The following is a 23,888-nucleotide window of genomic DNA, read 5'->3' on the forward strand; positions in this document are numbered from 1 at the left end:
TTGCAATATTATGTTTGTATAGTATTGATAGGTGAGGTTATTTACCAGGTGAAACTGGAGGCATGCATGCCTCTAAAGTAGGCCTTTCCCAGCGTGTGGCTGACCAAGGACAGCCTTGTGGCTTTTAATGGATGGTTACTCTTGACCCCATTAATGAAAATACAAGTTATTGAAAAAACAGTCCCATGAAGTTTGGATTTTGAAGTGCTGATATAATGGAAATGGTTAATTTGTATCATTTGCAACAAGTTAAAAGAGGGGAAAGATGTTGAAAAATAAAAATAAGTGGCCTTGCCTGCTCTTTGGCTCTATGAAGAATTGAGGACCCCATGGACAATTAATACCTTATCTCCATCTGTCGCTTTCAAGTCACTTCTATCAGCCCATTTCCCTTTTTCACAGCAATCAGAAATAAGAGTTCAAGGATTTTCTAAAAGTAATTGAGAGTGGGTACAATGGAGAACAATGGCTTACGGTAGGCTGCTAAGTGCACCGGTATTACGCCTTTATATGAGCAAAAGTTGACGCTACCCTGCAGTCACAGGACGTGCAGGTGATGAAACAATTGGTGTATCCCCATATATCTACTATATGGAAATCTATTGACCTATAAAAATTGTGAAGCCTCAAAACATGAGTATCATGTGTAACTTTGGAAACAGTGGTACAGTCGTTTGTTGGACTGTCTTGGTGTTTGCGATTCTCTTGCTTCTCTTCGTCAATGGTCACAGATGTGAATGTGAATTTGGCAAAGGAATTTTACTGTATGTTATTACTATATGTTATTGCAAAGGTGTGCCACCTTGTGGCAATTCCTAAGGGTAGTGTGGAAAGTCAAGTCCTTTGTTATTTTCCATTGAATTTGATAATCTAAACGTTTACATGTCTGACGAGAAAGCCTGGAAGGTTTGTAAAGCATAGCTGTAATCCATAGGGCAGGGGCACATCCTCCCCAATATTTAGAGTAAAAAGGTTCCACTCATCTGATAGTTTTAGGTAGAGGCGCAAGAGATATCCCCCCCCCCCCCCCCCCCCATGTCCAATGTCAATACATCAGTGAATCATCCCGATAAAAATAACAATCAAGCTGAACAATTATTTGTAAAATAACAAAATGATCTCTGTCCTGCCCTTACAAAGTGATCAGAAACGTCTGCCAAATCATTAATTTCTATCATTATCTGATCCGCCAAACGTTACAGATTCCCCCAGTCATACCATGTAGCCACAGCTAGGAATGTGTTTCAATCAGCACAGCAACAAATGTTTTAATATTTCTCATTTTGCAAGCTCAAAGGGGTCTTCTGTCAGTGCTGTTTTGATGTTACAGAATCTACAAAATTAGGGCGAGTGGTTTAACTATTATTCAGCTTAATTTCAATACATTCAAATCAAATTATTTTCAAACATGTTGACTACAAAAACATTGTTGTGGAATACTGTGAATCCGTAATATTTTATAGAAAGTAATAAATAAGTCAAATAGAAATGAAGGCACACCTTTAGACTTTGTTGGGTGGGAAATAATGGTCATCAAGACAACCCGATTCTCTGATAGCCAGTCCCAAAAACTCTATGTGCGCCTAAATGCCTGCAAAAATGTAGCTTGTTCACTCACCGTCAAATCCGCTGTTTAAACCAAAGCCCTTTAAATAAGGTACAGAATACAGCTTTGTAATGCATGTATGGAATATTGAATGTGTATTGTGTAGGTATATCAAAACCTGCAGAATATTTAGCCAAATGTAAAAAGACGACAAGTAGGTAAATTAACTTCGTTAGTATTCATGATAGTTTGTATTCACAATGTATAGGAGCACCGATAAAAAATAAAGACTTTTTTTTTCTTTTTTTTTTTAAGCCACAGATATTTCCAACAGAAAGCAAAGACTTCTGTACATAAACAAGCAACAACATAAATCATCCAAGGCAGCACAGCAAACACTGCCACTCAGTCATAGCCTCGACAAAGCAATAACAAAAACAAACCAGAAGAAAGAAAATAAAAATAAAACATAAGTCCAGCTGCTTGCTGCTAACCTAGGACACTACTTTACACAAACCGCTTGATATTTAAAACACAAAATATGTAAGAAATGTATTTTCAAAAACTGAAAAAAGTGCAATAAAGGTTTAACTGTTTACAACTTAACAACTATTTCCCAAATAAGTCCTATTCTCTGTACCATTTTCTGTTATTAATCCAACATTTCCCCAGAACATGTTCCTTTTATATTCAAGATTAAAATCTCTTAGTTATATTAACATTCATGAGGATGCACATTAATGAGAAACATGGTATTCACAAAAGTAGAGCCAAATTACTGATGACAACATTTCTTTGGGTAAGATGAAAAACCAGCTTTGTAGATCACTAGTTTCATTTTTTACTTCTTTACATTGGACTTGTACAGAACACTTTATTTTCTTCATACAAAAACTACAATGTAAAAAAAAAATCGGGGAGTTCATTCAAAAGGCCGACATCTTTGCATCTGGTAAGATTTGGAGGGAAAAACGACGAGCCATGAAATTTGTGGGTGTTTCTCAAAGACAACCACACACATCCAGCAAACAATCGGTTTATTTTTAGGAAAACTGTATCCGATTCTCCATGACAAAACCAAATATTGGCTTTCGGGACCTTCGTTATAGCTTATCAGATGATTGAAACACTGGCTGTCATGCAAGGTTCTCTGGGCTTTCATTACCACCCCACCAAAAACAACCCCCTGACCTGAAAGAATGTTGTGTCATAGCTTGTTAATCATTATGGTTACTGCCTGGAGGTGACAACGATCGCGCCCTCGTCACAATACAACTTCAAGAGGGGTTGCGTCTTCGCGTCTGAAATGTCCAACATTGGAAAACACGTTGGTAAGGCTTTTTTTATTTTTTTTCAAAAACAGAGCTCCCACAAAAAACAAGGGCCAACACGTTTTAATGTACATAGAGGAAAAATAAGGGTTTTTCAAAATTCCATTCAACTGCACTGTGTAGAAACACCAAAGGAACATCACCTCTTCTGATATGAAAAGTATTCCATCCTTGCTAGTAATGAAATAATAGGAAGCGCAAAAAAGGAGGCAGATTCAACGGAAAAAAATAAAAATAACAAGATATGTACATGTTTATAAAGGATATGTGAGTAAAAAATAATACATATAACATGGAATCCTATAAAAAGTCATGGCACAATATACGACACAATGTGTGTGGCAGGGAGGGGTGGTCAAAACAAGAAACGGGGGTTTATACGCGACGTCGCATGGATACTGTAGGCTTGTACAGAGTGTTTTTCCAATGTTCACCTCACTGATTCAGCCCAATAGATATATAAAAATGCAGAAATGACACATATCAAACAAACACTGTAGACTGCGCCCGATGAGCACCAACATCAATACCAGCATATTTTTGGACTTTCTCCAAAAGTGTGTCACGCCCTCCTGTCATCCCACACAACAAAACCTGCCACACGTCTCTCCTGGACTATTTTTAATATTTTTTCTTTCTTTTTTGCCAAGGACAAACTTCACAATCCTCAGCTTGAAAGCGATCAAATGGTCTCTGAGAATGTTATTTTTTCTTCTTCTTCATAAAAAGGGTAAAACGTCACACTCCTGCGTTCCTCTCATGGCCGTCTCCTTCCTGAGAGTGGGTAAGTGTTTAGCCAATAGCAATGTTTCATACGCAGCTGGATGCAGGCTCTCCCTGCACTGGGGGGTGGGTGGGGGGGGGGGTTAGAGAGTTCCTATGGCGCAGGTAGACTGATGTGTCCATGGATGATATTTGGGGTGTATTATGTCCCTGTGTGTGTGTGTGTGTGTGTGTCTGTGTGCGTGTGTCTCATGGCGCGGTGGTGATGGCGTTCAGGTCCTTCATGAGGCCCTCCAGGTGGGCCATCTCCTCGGTCAACTCGTCGGGTTCGTAGCTCTGGGGGAGAGGAACAGGGTTACTGCGGGGGGCGGGGGAGGGGCACGGTGGGAGGGAGGCAAGCACCTGCATTTGAGAAGCCAGGGAGAGGAGGGAGGGGGGGAGGGAGGGAGAAGAAGGGGGAGAGTCAGGGTCAGTCAGGGTCCTTGTACAGAAGGGAGTCGCATGGCTGAGGTAGGGTGAGGTGAGGCTCTGCAAGCAGGGGGGTGGCTCAGTAGGGCTGAGGCGTGAAGCACAGCAACGACGACATGAACGGAAAGAAACAAGCAGCCAGACCCCAAGGAGAGGCCAATGGGGAGCAATGGTTCGTCAATAACCAAGCAGTGAAGAAATAACATTGTTTATGGGGTGGAAGAAAAAATTAAGGGCATTAATCAGGTTAAATTATAAAATGGATTAAAACAAATAATCAAAAAGGCATTTTTTTTTTTTTGTTAAGTGATCAAAAGGCAGTCGACATAAACGCCACAAAGCAGTGAGTGAAGTGGGATAGAAAAAAGAGAAAGAACATACATCAAAGAACATGGTTAAAATCAACATCTGAGAAAATAGGAATCACACAATTTGTATTGCACCCCCCAAAAAATTAAGTTGATTGAATACATCCGTTTTCCAAAGCCCCCGTGATCTACATTGTATTAACACTTCACTCTTCCCCATTACCTTCCAATTCCAGGATACACATAGGCCCAATCCCGTTTCCACCCCTTACCCCTTACCCTTACCCCTCCCCCTTGTTTTGAAGGGGGAAGGGGAAGGGGTACGGGGTAGAAATGGGATTGGGCCTCAATGTCCTGCTAAATAATGATCTCTCATTCACTCACAAGTCAAGCTAGTCCTGCTATGCAATAGCAGAACATCTGGGCTGGAAACCAGAGACTGAAAGAGGCGGAGTTATGCCTCGTTTCAAGTTTTGTTAGAGATATTCTACTGAGGAGAAGCTCATCTCTCAGGTGGATGGAGCTTCTGGAAGGGGATTTTAAAAAGCGTATTTCTACACCGTGTTGACTAGTTCAGACAGAATGTTTCAGCTCGTCTTCCCAATGGACTTGACCAGGCGGGGCTGACCTTTTGGTGTTCGCTCTGAGCCAATTACAAGCCTACAGATACCCTCCCCCAGCCCCAAGATAGGTCACATGTCAGACTTTAGATTATTAATCTAGTGTCTGAGTGTTGAGACTAGGCGTGGGCCCAACTAGAATCATTGATATAATCCTCACGCTGTCCACGTCCTCCAGCATCTTGCTGGTCTCTGGCACATCGGGGGCGTTGGGCACCGTCACCACCACGGGTGTGCGCGTCCGTCCCAGCGTGCCGATGGAGGCTGTCTTGACAACGTGTGGGTGGCTGGGGGGTCCTGTGTAAAGACAGACATGCATGCAATGAGAAGCCAAACAACACCGAGCATCTATGATCCCATAGGAGTATGAATGTGAAAGGGTGTTTGACGGGGTTCCCTGAAAGTATGTCTTAATGTGTGTGTAGGACAAGGTTATGACAAGAAGATAAGTCCCTCTGTACCATGAAACTTTAACACATCTTGTTGAAAGTTGACGAGTGGAAATGTGAGACAAAGGCATTGTGTTGCTTATTCATGATATAAAATAGAGGCGTCCCGATCTGATCCACGGCATCTGTATCGGTCCGATATTGGCCCATTACGCTGGATCGGCTATCGGAGGGGAGAAAGAAATATGATCCGATCCACGCAGCGTCTCACGTGAAAACAGTTAGTCGTCAATTAGGCGCATGAGAGCTACTGCATGAGAGCTCAGTCGAAAAACCATGTCAGCAGTGTGGCAGTACTTCAACCATTAAGAAGAAGAAGTGCAACAGCCTGAGCCTGGCTGTCTCCTCGGCCGTCACACGCCCCATCCTCGGCTAGAGCGGATCACAGCTGTTGTGATAGCCACAAGCTTGGCCATCACAAAAGCTAACCATTTCGGACGTTGCTGACGTCCAGTCAATTAAGTAAGGAATAATCACCGAGAGGCCGGGCAATAAACAGTTTGATATGCCCGGCTCGTGGACGGCTAACCTTCCGCGAGCCGGGCATATCAAACTGTTTATTGCCCTGCCTTGAGGTGATTATTCAGTTTATTCTACTTCGCGCCGGCCAACATAATAAAACAATTGAAATACTTTAATAATTAGCCTTTTTCTTATTCGTATTGCATGCTTATTAAATGTATGCTCTGTTTAAGTTCATCTCCCTCGAAAAGTAGTTCCCTTTAGAACTACGGTGAATAACGTTAGCTCAACTGTAGTTAACGCGTTTCTATAGCAACCACACAAGGTTGCAACTGATCACTAGTTTAACAACGTAGTTGTTGCATTCGTATCAAGTCAGCTTTAATGACGATCGATCAAACATGCACTCCTTGGTTTATTTTTTACAACGGACCTCATGTTTGAAATGTATGTGATAGAAAACGATACAAGCGGCGTATTGATCTAATGTGCTCAGTCAGCAGCAAGTAGAACCGACAAATCAGCGGGCAATATGCCGGATAAATGCACCCCTCCTAGCCAATCAGAATCGAGCATTCTTAAATGAAGTAGAATAAATATTATTAATAAATTCGAAATATGATTATTACGGGGGGGGATCGCCCCGTTCGTAACAGGAATGCCTTCCGTCCTCAAACTAAGTACGGGTAGCATGGAAGGGGGAACAGGCCGTGGGTCTCCGGCTATCCTCACCAGGCTGAGCCAGCAGTGGCGTGCTGGGCAGCGCCGAGGACTCGTAGGTGGGGTGGCTGGTGGCGAAGCTCTTGAGGGGGTGTGCGTGGGCGTGCGGGTGGGCGGGGCGGTGGGGGGGCAGGTTGGTGGAGTAGTTGGGCTCCTCCTCCGTGGTGCTGGAGCCATGGTAGCTGCCGCTGCCCTCGGGGTCGCCGGCCAGCAGCTCAGAGGACGGGCAGGACCCCTGCGACGAGGAGCAGGCCGCGGCGGGGGGAGGGGGCTCCACGCTGGGCGTGGTCCGCACAGATTCTGGGTGGGGGAAGAGTAAACGTTATCGGTGGTGTGCGCGCGATTGGTGGTGTGGGCCCGACCCACAGCCCACCCCGCGTGGTGTTTACTGCCGGGTGCACAGCAGGGAGTAAACACCGCGCGGGGTGGGCTGTGGTCCTCCTCTGCACACACACAGGAGGGACAAAGCCAGCCATCCCCACGTTCTGGTATGGCACCGATCACACATGAAGGGATCCATACCTTTACATTGGGTTTTGTAACCCAGCAACTGTTCCCTTTTGCGTCACTGTATTTTACTTTGTTGTTTATGGATGCTTTGCTGACTGTGACAGTTTGTTAAACCCGTTAGATTACCGCTACTGTTAAATGTAAAAAAAAAAGGAAAAATGTATTGTCTGTCAATATAGAATTAGATAACAACTGGACGACTTATATTCAATTAAGATATAAAGTATGAGCAAATAGGATGGAAGGGTACATTTTTTGATGCAGTCATGAATGGAACTTCTAAAACACGAGCGGAAAGAAATCAAAGGTTTTTGGCAAAGCACTTGAGTTAATAGAATAAATGCAACAAAGAAGACAAATTTAACAAGTGAATACATGTGGTATTCAGCATTAATAAGCTGCAGTTTAAGCCAACACATGTGAAAGCTCATTCTCATACCAAATAATAATAAACACTAATGAATAGATAACAAATTATCTAAAGTCAAAAGGTTCAGTTATTAGGATTATTCAGGCAAAAAAGTAGGGCCGTAGGGTATGGACTAAAATGTGTATCACGGTAGGATTTGATGCATAGACGGTAACGATATTATATCACGGTATGTTAATTTCATCTCCTAATTTTGATATAAATGCTTCTGAAGGGGTAATATACTAGTTAGGCAGTAAAACTGCATGAAAAAAAAAATGCAAAAGCTTTTCTCAGGTTACTTCCATCTCTGAAAAAACACTAATGTTTAATAGTATAGATTTCTTTCTCCCCTTTCCCGCGGACCTTGTGTGTTCGGGCAGGTAACGCGTACCTGGGAGTGTTTTGACCATCTCTTTAAAGCCCTTTCTATTGACATTTTGACAGGGAACCATGTCCTTACACAGGTAAACAGTGACCGCGTTTGTTATCTCGTTCCACCACTGGCTTTTTTGGTCGTAAGGACTGGCTTTGGAAAATGCCTGCGGAAGCGATGTCTGTGGAAGAGATGCAGAGACAGCTTCACGCTACCAGCGTCTGTCTCGTACGGTGTGGAACGAGAGCTCATGAAGGAAATATTGCGCAAGCACACAAGCATACTGCCTGAGAAGGTAGTATCGCTGTCAAATCTGTCCCTGGGAAAAGTAACGTTGCGCCGAATTATAAAAATAAAAAAATAAAAAATGAAGGAACTACATTTCGTTACCATATTTTCAGTAGTTGTACATAACTTTACTTTTGAAATGAAAAAGTATTTACGTTAGTGTATTAACGTGTTATTTACTTTGTAACGTGTTACACACAACACTGTCTACCGGTCAGACCGGTCTCACGGTAACATCAAAATCCATACCGTAGCGCAAATTCACACCGGTGTACTTTCCCTACCGTTCATACCGTACACCCCTACAAAGTATAAATGTTCATGGAGAGATGCAACACATATTTTACCCAACACCTCCATCTAAGCATGTCCAATCACAAAAATAAATCAGAACACATAATAATAACATTAAGCAACTAATTTAAGATCTACCAAAACATTTTTCAATGTGTAAAACATGTGTACTGCGCATGATCAACATGGCCTGCAGTTCAGCTCCTGGCCAGCGGGTGGGGGTGTTCTCACCTGAGGAGTCCACCCTGTCTAGATGGGAGACAGGGGTGGCACAGACATGGGGGCGGGCCAGGGGGTGCCCGGGGCCCTGGTGGTAGAGGTAGCCGCGTGGCGGCAAGGCCAGGCTGCCCATGTGATAGTGGTGATGGTGGTGGTTGTCAAGGGTATGGATGGGGTGAGCGCTAATCACAGCTGTGAAAATGGACATGGACACAGACCCATACAAACAGGATGAAAAGCTCGACTTGATGTAAAGGCGTTCGGTGATATATGTTGTTGAAGACATAAGCATGCAAGTTACTATAGTCAACAGAAATAGCTGTGGGGAGAGATGAAGCGAAACTCTGCTCTAAATAAAGCACTATGTTCTGCAGACTAAACTGCCAGACATGGTAACTGAAAGCACAATCTATGCTAATCTGCTGTACAACCTCACCATCCGGTGAGGTTGTACAGTAGATACTACAATGATCTGATACAGATATACATAAGACTGGCAGAGAAGACCGTGGGAGAGGGGCTTGTTGCACCAGGCTCTGCCCACTCATAAACCCACCAACCAGTCCACACTTACGCTGAGGCGGCTGTGCGTCAAAGGGCATCATCATCTTAGTCCTCATCCCCCGTCGGCCTGATAGTGTCGACATGCTGTCCTCTGATTCGTGGCCTAAAAGGTGCGGTGGAAACCAGCCAATCAGAGAGTTGTTTTCTAATTAATTTGAATTGAATGTGGGGACCTCACACCAGTGAGGAAGAAATCCCTGTTTTCTAGTTGCGTAATTCATCTTATTTTTAGCTAACATTGTTGTTTTGGATTGTTGTGAAGGAAGTGAAAGATTGGAATACTAATGCTTCGATCCATTTGAATGGTACACCGGTACGCCCAACCTGCTCTAGCGAGAACGGGACGTAATTTCCTGGCATGCAGCACTTATAACCATCCCGTTTGTCATTGGCTAGTCATTGTTATTGTCAGCTACATTAGCCTTTTTTTTAGCAAACCAGTAAGAGGCATCTGGATCACACCATAACATAAGGAATGAAAATAATGAAATGCGGTGCATGATAAGTGCTCAAGCCTACACAACATACACAAAAAACCCTGACAAAACCTTGACAAGACAAACAGGGTGAACACAATGACACATGGTTTCATTCAGGGAAGTTGTACATTTGTAGCAAAAAAAATAAACGTATTCTTGCTCTGCATCCAATATAACATCCATTCTAGAAACGTTGATAGCACTAAAGGGGTACTCCTGACCATGTTTAAAGAATAGCCCTAAGCTATGATAGACCAGGGCCCCAAGACCAGCAATGGCAATAACCTATATTTCACCAGGTGGTTGTTCCTGCACCTACCTATGTTTGTAGTTCACCACTCTTATAAAAATAAAAATAAATCCTGCCTTTAAAAAAATCTTCCAGGGTAGTGTTCATTCTAGATTGGCAGGGCTGCCGACTCCCCTCTTAACACCCCTTTGATACAGTTTAAAGGAGGACAGGTGTGTCGCAGCAACAGACTCGTAGTACAAACAAAGACGTCACTCATAAGACGACAAATGGGTCTGCTCCTTTGTACATACCGAGGCCCAGGTAGTAGACTAAACTACTGAAGATGACAACACATCGACCATGGAACATGGGCTCTGGTACATACAAGTAGCAGATCATTAGTGTTATGACTGACACCCGTGTTTGTCCTATGACGACTCCCCAGTGAAAAGGTGACGGGTCTGGAGCACGCGTCTCACCTAGAGATGGCGTCCCTAACAAGGCAAACCAGTCGTCTGGGGATGATTGGGTACTGATTGGGTCAATTCCGAGCCTCATAACGAAACCACCCTTCCCCTTCCCCGGTGGGGGCTGCTCCCCCCTGGGTGGGGAGGGGCGGGTTTGGGCCACTGACCTCGGTAGGAGTTGCGGCGGGGCTGCTGCTGCTGCAGGTGGGTAACGCTGTCGAGGCCGCTGTCGGCCGGCGTGATGTCCTGGGAGCTGCGGGGGATGGGCGTGTCCGTCATGGCTGGGTTGGGGTCCGGGGACTTGTCCATGGGCTTGAGCTCCAGCCGCTCGTGGTGGATCCAGAGGTCGGGGGGCTTGAGGTCCTTGGAGTTGCCCTTGTACTTGTGGGAGCCGTTGGTGGACTTGGACGCAGCACGCTTCCTGGGAGGAGCGGGTGCAGCGAGAGCAGTTTCATGAGACGTGGAGCCCTGATGATAGATATACTGGTATACCTATTCACTCTTCATCGCTAATCACAGTCTAGGTCCAATAGATCTGGTGGAGTGTAAGAATAGGCAACACATTTCTATATTCTGGCTATAAATCCTCTATTTTTCCCTCCATCCATGAATTGATTACTGTTATGCACCAGGTAACGGGGAGTAGACACCACTGGTGAAAACAAGTCTCCTAACGGTGTCCTTGTATATTAAAGCAGCCGACCTGAAATGTGACATGAGCGACAACGTGTTGGTCCCTACACCCCAAATATAAAAGGCAAGAAGCCTCCTGAACAAGTGGGTCGACGTAGGATGGGATAAGGGAAGGGAAGGGAACAACATAGAACACATGAGTAGAGGGACGCTGTACTTTTTCTGGTGGGAGGTGGTGCGGCGGGTGCACAGGAAGGCCCCGACCACCACCACGATGATGGTGAAGGCGCCCACGGAGATGATGATCACGATGACCAGGATGTTGTCAGCTCCACCGGGCGTCCCTGAGGTGGGGGGGGGGACATGCGGTGATAAAGCCTGCTATATGTTTCTAACGACAACATCACGACTCATTCTTAAGTTTGTGCAGAACAACTGGAATTCAGGGCATTTGCTATTAGTTTGATTAGTAAAAATGGAAAATCGCCAACTCCTCACCTTTAATGAGCAAGAACATGAACAAATATAAGGCAAGGCAACTTTATTTATATAGCACTTTTCATACACAAGGCAGACTCAAAGTGCTTCACATATAAACATTGTCCTACAATAAAATAAAATAATAGATAAGTAAAAGAAAACATATGCAAAGAAATGAAAAAAAAAAAAAAATAGAGTATAATTTTAGTATTAAAATAGAAAATAAAGGCAAAGTTAAAAAAGCTTGCCATGTATTTAAGATTTAGCAGAAAGCTAAAGCAAACATAAAAGTATATATGTTTGCAAAGTATATAAAGGCATGTACAAGTTTTTGTTAGTCTTCGGTGGACATGAGCCCTCTAAGTCTTGCTACATTTTTAAGGTGATAATATGCAGATTTTGTAACTGATTTGATGTGAGTGTCGAAATGTAAATCTGAATCCATGATAACCCCTAGATTTCTGGCTTTGATTGAGGTTTTCAGGGACAGAGGGTGAAGGTGTTGGGTTACTTTAAATAAATAAGGGAGCATCTTACCGACTGCGCTTCCAAAACCATCTGATGGGGGCTGGTTACTTCCTGGCTTTACCGGAGGGTTGGCTGGAAGGTGGGAAAGAGGCAGACTACTGGTAGGCCCGTTTCAATGAAAAGGCCCGGCCCGTGCTCACATCAGTGACTACAACACGTGCGGGAAATCCCTCGCAGTTTAACCAATGATATACAAGAAGACTTAAACATCAGATGCAGTCATTGGGTGAATTACGACAACCTGACTATGGAGAATGTCTCACAGTAACAGACAATGAACTGAAACCAAAAAAGCTGGTTCACACTCAATATGAATGAAGGAGCAATGTGTGCCTGAAACAGGCAACGATTCAGCAAAGACATGCCTCTAACATAGTTAGAACTCCATGAACTAGTGTTAGTTATATTTTTTATGAATAACCAAACAGTGTTCTTTCAGTGTTATAGGTTGATCATGATATAATGTGTTCAGTTCATTGCCAGTTGGGAAAGGATACCTATATTTAATATGACAAACAAATAATCTTTGCTTGTGCCGTAATTTCTCACATCTATCCATTATCTCAGATACAGTATCCTCAAGTTCCTACACTAATAGTGTATAACGTCAGTAGTCAGTAGAGAAGATAAGGTTCCTGGGCAGGAAGAGAAGAATGCATACATTATACGGTCAGCGGAAGAATGCATACATTATATGGTCAGCAGTGCGCACAGAGGTAGCGAGAGAGCGAGAGAATAAATAAGAATTAATTCATTTAATTTATATAGCGCTTTTTTTTTCTCGAAACTCAAAGCGCTTGCATTGAAAGGGGGGGAACCTCACTAACCACCAGCAGTGTGTAGCACCCACTTGGGTGATGCACGGCAGCCAATCAGGGCCAAAACGCTCACCACACACCAGCTTGAGATGGAGAGTGAGGGAATTAATGAATAAGCCAATTAAACAGGGGGATGATTAGGAGAGAAAGAGTGTGGTGAAGGAGTTTACCTTGGTCATTAGCCATTTTGTCAGATGACTCAGCTTAACAGGCCAAAGGAGAGCAGCGAGGGAGAGAACATAAAGCAAAACAGTTAGGCGAAAGAGCAGTGGAGGAAGACTGGCAACAACAAAGCACAGAGGGAAAGAAGAAGAGAGAAGAGACGGGAGACGCAGGGTAGTGAGACAAAAATCAGAAAGGAGAACCAGGATGAAGGGACTCTCGAGTCCCTTCATCCTGAAAGCTCTCGAGCACGACATATTTAAGTTATGTCTGTATGTATGAGAGATGTTACAAGGCAAGCATCTGAAGGAAAAGATAAGAATGCGGCTGGCGACCAGGTGAATGATTTATTATGACCTATCGATTTTTATTGAGCATTGAGAAAACCTGCGTGTTTTATTAAAAACCCCATGAGAAATGATATCTTTAAACTGTACTTCAAAATATATGCAGTCTTGGAAAATTGTTCACCACAGAAAGGGGCTGACGCAGCATAATCGCTGCGATGCTGGATTCACACATGAAGCTGCGGTGGTTGTTGGCCAGACACACAGACAACATACAGCCCCTGAATCCTTCAGCATCACAACCATAACGAATTCGAAGCCCAGGGAAAACATCCATTATCTGTCGTTCTGTGTGGGCCCATACAAATTCAGCTTGACACTAAAGGGCGGCAATAATGCTCCATGTAATAATGCAGTAATTGTTACTTAGCTGCTGGAGCAATGCAAGATACAGCCTGTGATATGTTAACAACTGTCGACAAAGATGTTTACTGTATCACATTAAGGGAGCCGGGGGGGATATTGGTCCAATTGAAACCGAGTGCAAATGGCGTTGGAGTCACTTCCTCCTTACTCTTAGGGGTGCGGAACTGCACGGCCTCCGACATGGGGCCCATGCCCTTGGAGTTGCGTGCCTGGATCTTGAAGTAGTAGGCGGTGTCCAGCGTGAGCTCCTGGATCTGGTGGGTGAGCCGGTTGCCCACCACCGGCTCGATCACCCAGTCGTGGACCTCGGCGTTGACGTCCGTGCTGTAGTAGATGATGTAGCCTGCGGCAGGGTCGCACACGCAGACAGAGACCGAGGGAGGGAGAGATAGCGTTTGACTGTGATTGTACACCGATACAGACATTGAGCTGGGCTGGAACACACAGAAATAGATATATGTATGTGACTGAGTGAGCGAGTGAGAGAGACTGACCAGTGATCTTCCCGTTGGCCTCAGAAGGAGGCTGCCAGTTGACAATGATGGTGCGGGGCTTGCCCTCCTTGCTGACCACGGTGACGTCTTTCGGAGCCGAGCTCGGGACTGAAGTTCAGAGGACAGATGAGTTAGCGTCAGGACAACTGTTTGTACCGATAACAATCCCAATGTGCCTAATCTACCCGCATGCACATATTCAGGTGTATTGGAGTTTATGTGACACCAATACACACTCCAATGTGACTCTGAGATACTTTATATAGTAATGCTTTCATTGTTTGTGAATACATTATGTTTTTCAGCTGGTTTATGTATTTAAAAGGTACAATATTGATATTTTCACGGAACATTTTGATGTTACGTGATGTTGATAAATGCAGTTTAGTGGCTAAAACGTGTCAGTCATGTAGATGCTAAATCTAAGGCTACATACAGGGATCTATGTCAACTCTGCAGCATCAAGAGAAATATCATGTCGTGTTTTCAGCAAGCCTTGGTTTTTGAGGGTGGGCTCGGTTTGAAGGGCATAGGGATAGGGTGGGAGGTAGAGCAGAGAGTGTTATTCTAAAATTCTGACTAAAGCTAGCTTAAAATCTTGCATATAAAGTGGCCAAAAAAATTAAATGCACCTTTAAAATGTTTGATGTGTACAACCATATTTCCTGTGTGTGTGTGTGTGTGTGCGTGTGTGTATATCTCACTGGTCTCGAAGGTGGTGCCCTGAGCGGTCATGCTCCACCCGCTGGAGCGGCGGCCCTTGGTTATCATGACGGTGAACTCGTACAGCGTGTTGGGCTTCAGGCCCGTCACCATGTAATTCAGACTGGTGGTGTTGGCAGTCTACACACACACACACACACACACACACACACACACACACACACACACACACACACACACACACACACACACACACACACACACACACACACACACACACACACACACACACACACACACACACAGTATGTTACACACTTTGACCACTAAGTGGAACAGTCATTAGAGAAGAACGACTTCTGCTAAAACACTAACTTGTGCTTCATATCAACACACATCATTAGCGTTGGGCCGTTTGACTAAGAAGGGCAAGTCTGCATTGTGGGGGATGCAGAAGGGCCTCGGAGCCCCCACCGAGGGGAGTGTCAAACGAAGGGCAGTAGGGTAAGGCGGGGGAGAGTGTTCTGGTCTTGAGGAACAGGAAGCAGTGGTCTTTTTAATAATGCAGGAGGTACTCCCACTAGGCTCTTTGGCTCAGGGGAAGGGGCAAGAGCGGTAGTGTGTGTGTCCAAGTCATTACCGACACACGCATAGATATATGTCGGTTTTTCTGTACAGGCATGTTGGTAATGTGCTCCGCTGAGATATTCATAGTGTAAGGCGCCTGAGTATTCATGCTACACAGTGGTTTGTGGAGAGCGCAGTGCACAGTAGCCAAGAAAAGGACAAAGGGAGAATGGCACACAGACCTGCCTATTGAGTCTTAGACACACTCTAACAAAGCCGCAGCGATAACCTGCACTCTTGGCAAACACACCCTGTCACGCCCTTTTGTTTCGTTTCTCTAGACAGCAAACATTAAGAAATGTTGAATTATCTACAGTGGTATGGTATTAAGTTCAATACTTCCAAGATATCTTCATTATTAAAGTAATATAATAATATAAAATACATACTATAGTATACTTATAGTATTATTTGATACATTTGGTATTAATGGCTCTAGTTACAGCTATAGCGTAAAGTGGTGTGCGATGGATCAGGCCTTCTCAGGCCTTTATTTGTTTTATAGCGCTCAGTTCGTCTTGTCCTTGTCCGTTGAATAATTATCAACCCACCCACACACACACAATCCTAATAGTCCTTTTTTGGTGAGATGATCGGAGGGCCTGGTCCTCTCTTCACCTTTGTGGCCACCTCACTTCCAGCCCCAACCCTATGCAGGCTATCATGGGAAGCAGTGGCGTATAGACAGCCGTAATTGGTCTTAGATCCATGTTGAGCTGCTGATCTCATTATCCCAAACGTGCAATTCACTATGGAGATCAAGAGTGATGGAGTGACGCCATTTACAGAAAAGGTGCTTGTGTATTGTCATTTTCTTGCACATGCATAACTCTATATAGTCATTAGCGGTTTGATATGACGGTTTGAATGTAAGAGTGAAAAATAACAACAATAATAAGATAATTACTCATTTGTGTTTTCACTATGTATTTTAATGTTTTCACTATGCTTACTAAGCCAGACACCTGGTTATTATTTCCTGTTAAATAAAGCATCGGACTAATAATATCCTTACAATGATTGGGAGCGAGAGGCAACTGTGCAGAGATATTCAACACGACTTTCATCCTGAGAACAAAGCATTGCTCTCATTACAAACAGGCCACTGTGGCATCCTTAAAAAAAGCCTATAGTAAACGAGACAGAGAAGGAATGTAATGTTGTAATTGTGTAATGTACTCTAATTAAACAAGTTATTAAAATCAAATGCTACCCCTGTGTTATACCAGTGTAAAACACACTGATATCCAAGGAAGCACCCCGCTAAACCTAGCTCACAGTAATGCCCTTGTAACCTTCTTTGTAACATATATAATATATATACATTATAATATTATGATATTATACATTTATATAATATATTTTGAAAGTTCACTACTGCTAGCTGTGTTTGCCAATGAGACGCTTACAGATCCCCGCCTCAAGCAACATGATTGGTCGAAACAAATATGAAAAACACCCTGGCCAGCAAGATTCCAGCTCGTCTGCTATCAGACCTCAGATATGAGTCAAAAGTCAGACTTTGTGAGACTATGCCCAGGGCAATCAATAGGGTCTGCCTCACAGGGAAAATAAAAGGGGTTGCTTCTCCGCCTTACCTTCATCTTGGTGTTGGCAGGGATGTTGGTCTTCCAGCGCACCGTGTAATAGCGGGCATCCGTGATCTTCTGGTTCTTGGGCAGCGAGTTGTCAGCCCAGGTCACTTTGATGGTGTCGTGGCTCAGCACCGAGGCCTGAACGCCCACGGGAGGCAGCATTGGGGAGGGGTCTGGCACTGAGTCGTATGAAGCATGGGTAGACAGGTCAACAACGGGGTCTAGGGGGTCTGCATGCCAGCAGGTGAAAACCCACATGAGCGAAAAACACGCAAATTAAAACAACGATGACCAAAATTAAAAACCACACACACACAGCGAGAGTGAAAGCAAGTCAGATAGAGAGAGTGATAGTGAGAGAGAAAGAGATAGAGAGAGAGAGATTGATAGTGAGAGAGAAAGAGATAGACAGAGAGAGAGAGAGAGAGAGAGAGAGAGAGAGAGAGAGAGAGAGAGAGAGAGAGAGAGAGAGAGAGAGAGAGAGAGAGAGAGAGAGAGAGAGAGAGAGAGAGAGAGAGAGAGAGAGAGAGAGAGAGAGAGAGAGAGAGAGAGAGAGAGAGAGAGAGAGAGAGAGATAGACAGAGAGAGAGAGAGATAGACAGAGAGAGAGAGAGATAGACAGAGATAGACAGAGACAGAGACAGAGACAGAGACAGAGAGAGACAGAGACAGAGAGAGAGAGAGAGAGAGAGAGAGGCGTTGGCATGGATACAGATGTGGTGATGGAGGCCAGATAAGAGCAGAATTCACCCAAAATAATACAAATTAATGCATAAGCAAGATGCAGGGATGACACAAACAGATCGGGTTCATGCAATAAAATGGAGGGAAGGGTCGGGGGGGGGGGCAGCAAGGATTTGAGGGTTTTGGAAGGAAGAGAGAAATAGAATATTCTATTAGAACCAACATACATAGCATACATCCATTCATCTAGAGGCTACATTATGCGGCAAGCTAATACTACGTATTTTTCTGGTATTTTCGAAATATCCAGTTTTTTGTAGAAGGTTTACAATAGTCAGTTTGAATTGTAAGAGAAAAATAAAGAGGTTTCATCCTGTCCTATCATATTTGAACACAAAAAATAACTACCCTAAAGCAATGATGACAACGAAGAGACTGAATCCCTAGCCAATTCCCTGTTCAAAGTTTTTAAATGTCATCAGAACAGAGGTGGAAAAATCCTGTGACCCAAATGGAAATGCTGAGGAGATTAGGATCACACTGAGTCGACAACAAACTACATACTTCTTTTAAAAATCAAAGATAGAGTGCATCATGGTGCAAAATAGAGATAGAGAGATACAAAGATATAGAGATACAAAGAGAGAGAGATACAGACAGACAGATGCAGAGAGAAACAATTAAACTCAACATTCTCAGCATGGACAATATCAATCCCTTTAAAGGATAAGGGAACCCCCTGTTTCAGCTCCAATTCGTACACTCAACATTTCAATGTGTTTTGTTTTGAGAGCTCTAGGAAGGAGGGGAAGGTGTTATCCCCATGCTTTAGACTCCCAGCAACTTTTGCTACTTTTTATAAGCTTGTAAATGTGTTGAGTATTAGCGTAATAATGAAATGATATGAAATAGGCCACACACCGTGACGTTGCATTATAGTGTGAGACGCTAAGCCCTCTCCCAGAAGCAGCCTTCAACATTAATCGCTGCCCAGACGGAGCCACACACATCCACACACACCCTGGCGTTGGCGTAGCCTCTCTGCGTCACTTACACATTACAGAAAGAACAGGACTTGAGTTAGGACCAGAGTAGAACATTCACAATCTGGTGGGTGGAGACTGGCACGAAGGGAGGATTTTATTCCGGTTTATTCTACATTATTCTTTGAGTTCTACAGGGACACAATTGTAAAGACTTATGTTGATCATAGAAGACAAACTAAGACACTAGTACTAAACAAATAACTAGAACACGGTTTTGGGTTCCCTGGCACTCAGCGCCTGCATAGGGGAACAAGGGTTGCAGAACCTCCAAGAGAGGCAGTCTGGAGAGGCCGCATCTCTTTAAGAAGCAACCGCCAGTCCCCCAGTCTAGCGCAGTAATAAACGTACACTGGCAACACCCAACCATAGCATACAGAGATCTAAGGTGTTTTGGAGATCTAAAGGGCTGATTATGGTTCCACGTTCACGCAACACAATGACCACGCAGTCGCTTCGACCTAGTCGTGAACCTTTATGGTTCTGCGTCGGGTTTACGTGTCGCTATGCATGTCCGTGGTAAAGAGAGAACAAATAGTAGGTATTTGTAGCCATTACTTTACAATACGTCTACGACTAGAAGTTTTGATTTAATCATGATGGTTAAGAAACACATTAAGAGCCAACAGCTACGTTTAGTGGAGAGGCTGCTCACAGCGGCCTCTATTGTGTTTGTGTGTGTGCATGAGTACGTGCACACATTAGTGCAAGGATGCATTTCAATAAAAGAACAAGAAATGACTCGCAGGGGGCTGTTGGCAGGGGCAGCGATTGTGTTCTTGGTGCTTGGGCGCAGGCCTCGGTCTGATTCTGGTGATCAACCTGCAGGTAATTTACTGCTTTTTGTCCCCCAAACTGGTCCTGGGCAGAAGCTGTGTGTGTGTGTGTGTGTGTGTGTGTGTGTGTGTGTGTGTGTGTGTGTGTGTGTGTGTGTGTGTGTGTGTGTGTGTGTGTGTGTGTGTGTGTGTGTGTGTGTGTGTGTGTGTGTGTGTGTGTGTGTGTGTGTGTGTGTGTGTGTGTGTGTGTGTGTGTGTGTGTGTTTCTCGAGGTAGCATTGGGATTGTGGTGAAAACGGAAAATCCTTTTTTTTGTTGCCCAAACTTTGAGTTATTGTTTCTCCTGTATTTATACGCTGGCTTACCACTAAGCAAAATAACTATCCTCTGTTTTTTTTTTCTCCCTCCCCCTCCACAAAATTGTTCTCTTAAACCGCGACGTTCCGACATGCGTGAGCACAAAGTCTTTCAAGCAGAAGTTCCCCAAGAAGTTTTAAAAAAAAAAAATCGTTTTTTAAGTTTTGTGGCGTGACATGTAAAGGCTCTATCTATGTAGGTCAGCCTTGCTGTTTAATCCCGGCTCCAACGCAGTGGCAGGAAGGGGAACGCGGCCCCCCCGAGGGCGCTGCGGCAGCGGCAGAAGACGGGGCGGCCGCCGTTCTGCTTTGAGACGCAATGCGTGGAACTGACAAAGTGTTGCCAAAGTCACAGAGGGGGGTCCGCCGGAGCGGGGGGGACGGCGTGGTGTGCCAGGCAAAGAGCTCTTCTGAGGAATAAGGGATCTTGCAGTGAGCGCCACTGGTGCGCACGTCAACGACATCGTACAGTCAAGAAGAATGGGTGTGCATGCGTGTGTTTGTTGTGTGTGTGCCATCAGAAGAGACAGGCTTGGCCTTCCAGCAGCTGATCTGACGTGATTCGAGGCAGGCGGCTTCCCGCTCCGCCCCGGCACACGGGGGTGAATCCTGTGACAGATTTTGTCGAAGACCAAAACCTTCCGACGGAGGAGACAGAGCAGGAAGAGGAGCAGCTGGCTTCCAGAAGAGGCAGAAGTCAACCTTGTCCCAACCCCCAGCCTCCTGGAAGGAGGGGTGCGGCTGAGTTACCACACAGACACACACATGCTCTTTGAAGTGAGCTCAGGCACACGGCTGAAGTAAAAACAATCCAAAAGTTTGAGACACTATTTAAAAGAGACACTGTTGAATTGCTAGCGGAGCTTTGCCTGCCATGCGTCAATGGGGCTGTGATGACAATGTTTTGTGTGTGTTTGTGTTTGATGAAGAATGTCATGGCGGGCAGCCATCACAAACTGACAATTCACTGGTTAGGGTCACACCAGCTGTGTTCGAAATAACACAGCGACGACGTCGGCCATAAGATGTCAATTAATACGCATAGATGACATGTGCTTGGTAAAACACACATAAAAAGGTGGTGAGTTGCTCACAACTGGCCAACCAGCCCAACGCCCAAAGCTGGATGAAGAGCTATTGCAAACTGTAGAGGTCCTCAACGGGAGTCATTAAGGAGAGTTAATCAGAGCCCCTGGATCCCCCGGAGCACCTGCGTGATTGGGAGTCCACACACACATACACACACGCACGCACGCACGTCTGAGCATGGTCTAAACTTGCTGCCATGGGGACCAGATGAAACGTCAGAGCCCTTGATATTATCAATAGAACCTTGCCATCCACACGGCTCAGAGAGTTAAGTGAAGCCTTGATGGCTGTGGTTGTAACGTTTGCCGGGGCTGACCTGACTGGGGCCTGGTGATGGCGCTCTCGTACACAGGGATGCCTTCGCCCACCTTGTTGAAGGCCTTCAGTGTGATCACATAATGGGAGCTGGCGTCTGCAGAGAGAGAGAGAGAGAGAGAGAGAGAGAGAGAGAGAGAGAGAGAGAGAGAGAGAGAGAGAGAGAGAGAGAGAGAGAGAGAGAGAGAGAGAGAGAGAGAGAGAGAGAGAGAGAGAGAGAGAGAGAGAGAGAGAGAGAGAGAGAGAGAGAGAGAGAGAGAGAGAGAGAGAGAGAGAGAGAGAGAGAGAGAGAGAGAGAGAGAGAGAGAGAGAGAGAGAGAGAGAATACACACTGAATACAAGTGTCAAAATCACATTGTTGATCGCCACATTAAAGGGGTGATATCATGCTTTTTCAACTATCCCCTTTGCTTTAAACCGTTATATGCTGTATGAATACACGTTTTACATCTGCTAAGCAAGACAATCCTAAGTCCGAGCCAGGGGGAGTACCGTATTTTCCTCACTATAAGGCGCATCGGAGTATAAGCCGCAGCAGCTAAATTGAATGATGTGTAAATATATAAGCCGCACTGGAGCCCGCCGCTTAAAGGTGGGGGGGGCGCGGACCGGTCATAGAGCCCATAGAGTTAAAGTTGGAGGACTGTAACCTGTAAAATCCAGATTTAGGAGTTCCCCTAGTGGCCTTTAGCTGTAAAAATCCATAGATTAGCCGCACCGTTATACAAGACGCAGAATCGAAAAATGGGCAAAAAGGCGCGGCTTATAGTCCGAAAATTACGGTATTCGCAACTAGTGAGAACGTCCCTCAATAAGTGCATGAAACAGCTCAAACTTTACTCCCATAAAATAGTGTGACGGACAAATTGTGCGGTGTGAGGTGCTGAGGTGCAGAAGTCGCACCTTCCGGCTACCCACAATGTTAACCACTCCTCGGGAGGGGTGAATTTGCAGACACAGGCACAAAGCGTTCCACCAATCAAAGCAGACCAGGCTACTCGAGAGGGGGGCCTTCAAGCGACATGATACAGACGGTTTTTGAAGGAGGTATTTTTACCATCTAGGCATGGAACCCTTATTCAAGTAGTACTCCCAAATGCAATTATCAACCCTAAAAAAGCATGATAAGAGATCTTTAATAATCCCGTTCCCAAATGAGACCCCAGCGAGTAAATCACAGGTGTATGTCCTTTCCCACCTTGCAAAATGCAGAGAGAGAGACACACACACAGAGAGACAGATAGCGAAAAAGAGAGCTAAGGCTGCAGTTCCTGAGGGCCACTTTCATAAATGTACCATTAGGAATTAGGAATATTTGAATATGATAATGCCTCACTCATTGCAGTCTCTGTCTTCATCTGCTGGGATTATTACATGTTATAGGTCAAATGCAATTTCAAAGACTCCTCATGCAAATAAAGACTTATATATTCTCAACAATTCAGAATAGGATAAAAAATACATGAAGGGTGCCTTCATGGACATGACCCAGCTTTGCTGATAGTCCTACCAAGACTAAACTCCCTTTATAATACTTATGTAATACTAGCATTATCTTCATTGAGTAAGCAATTATGGAACATGTCCGACAATAGTTCAACAACGACGGCATTATTTGAATAAAAAACATCCCCACCAGGGGGATGTGTGTTCTTCCTACCGAGGTTATCGATGCTGTAATAGCGCTGCTTGTAGTCCAGCTTGATTGTCTGGGCGTGGGGGCTACCGATGCCGTAGCCGATGGAGTAGCCGCGCACCACGATGTCCTGGTTCTCTGGGGGGGTCCAGCTCACCACGATGCTGTTGACCAGCGGCCGCACATGCAGAGAGCTGGGGATGTCTGGCACCTGGGTCTCTGGTGTTGGGAAGTATAGGAATGTATATATTAAAAGAAAGAAAGAAAGAAAGAAAAAAAGAAAGAAAGAGAGAGCGAGAGAGAGATAACAACAAACAAACAAAAAGCAGCAGAAGACATCTGTGACAGTCTTTCTGAGGGCTCTATGTTGCTTTTAAGGTACGGCCACACTGAACGCGTTACGCGCGTTAGAGTCGTAGAAAATCTGCATTTTTGCATAGGGAAACATTGGTTTAGGCGCGTAGATGCGTTACATGTGCTAAGGCAGCGCGTTAGACGCGTTTTACGCACCTAAATAACGCGGCCAACGCAACTACGTGCAGAGTTAAATATTTTTAACGCTCCTAAGCTCCTACGCGTAACGCTTAGCCGCGATAGTCCATCAGCGTTGAGCTTGACCCAACGTCACTGGCAGAGACAGGCGCTCTGCAGTTGATATGGAGCGCCTGCAGTTGGTGTCCTGACGGGAGATACTGGCACCAACCCGGGCTAGCAGGTCATCGAACATGGCCCCAGTCAACCAAAAATACCGCTGGAGCCGACCGTCATCCAGTTCCTGGAGGAGGTGGTGAAACTCACCCAGCTATGAGCG

General features: G+C 44.8%; 1 protein-coding gene across 1 annotated transcript in view; it reads right to left on the reverse strand.

Annotated features, from left to right (window-relative positions):
* Positions 1-2,595: 2,595 nt before the first annotated feature.
* Positions 2,596-23,888, reverse strand: part of neo1a (neogenin 1a) — a 157,931-nt gene continuing 136,638 nt past the window's right edge. The window contains exons 15-29 of the mRNA XM_056607650.1: positions 23,102-23,296; positions 21,443-21,538; positions 17,182-17,408; positions 14,998-15,136; positions 14,294-14,401; positions 13,948-14,142; positions 13,095-13,127; positions 12,116-12,178; positions 11,316-11,442; positions 10,633-10,886; positions 9,298-9,390; positions 8,736-8,915; positions 6,640-6,927; positions 5,157-5,293; positions 2,596-3,936 (exon numbers count right to left, since the gene is read on the reverse strand). Coding sequence (XP_056463625.1) covers positions 3,850-3,936; positions 5,157-5,293; positions 6,640-6,927; positions 8,736-8,915; positions 9,298-9,390; positions 10,633-10,886; positions 11,316-11,442; positions 12,116-12,178; positions 13,095-13,127; positions 13,948-14,142; positions 14,294-14,401; positions 14,998-15,136; positions 17,182-17,408; positions 21,443-21,538; positions 23,102-23,296 — 2,222 coding nt within the window. The 3' untranslated portion in view covers positions 2,596-3,849. The remainder of the gene's footprint in view (positions 3,937-5,156; positions 5,294-6,639; positions 6,928-8,735; positions 8,916-9,297; positions 9,391-10,632; positions 10,887-11,315; positions 11,443-12,115; positions 12,179-13,094; positions 13,128-13,947; positions 14,143-14,293; positions 14,402-14,997; positions 15,137-17,181; positions 17,409-21,442; positions 21,539-23,101; positions 23,297-23,888) is intronic.

The sequence above is a fragment of the Gadus chalcogrammus genome, chromosome 14 (assembly GCF_026213295.1).
Source record: "Gadus chalcogrammus isolate NIFS_2021 chromosome 14, NIFS_Gcha_1.0, whole genome shotgun sequence".
Taxonomy (NCBI): domain Eukaryota; kingdom Metazoa; phylum Chordata; class Actinopteri; order Gadiformes; family Gadidae; genus Gadus; species Gadus chalcogrammus.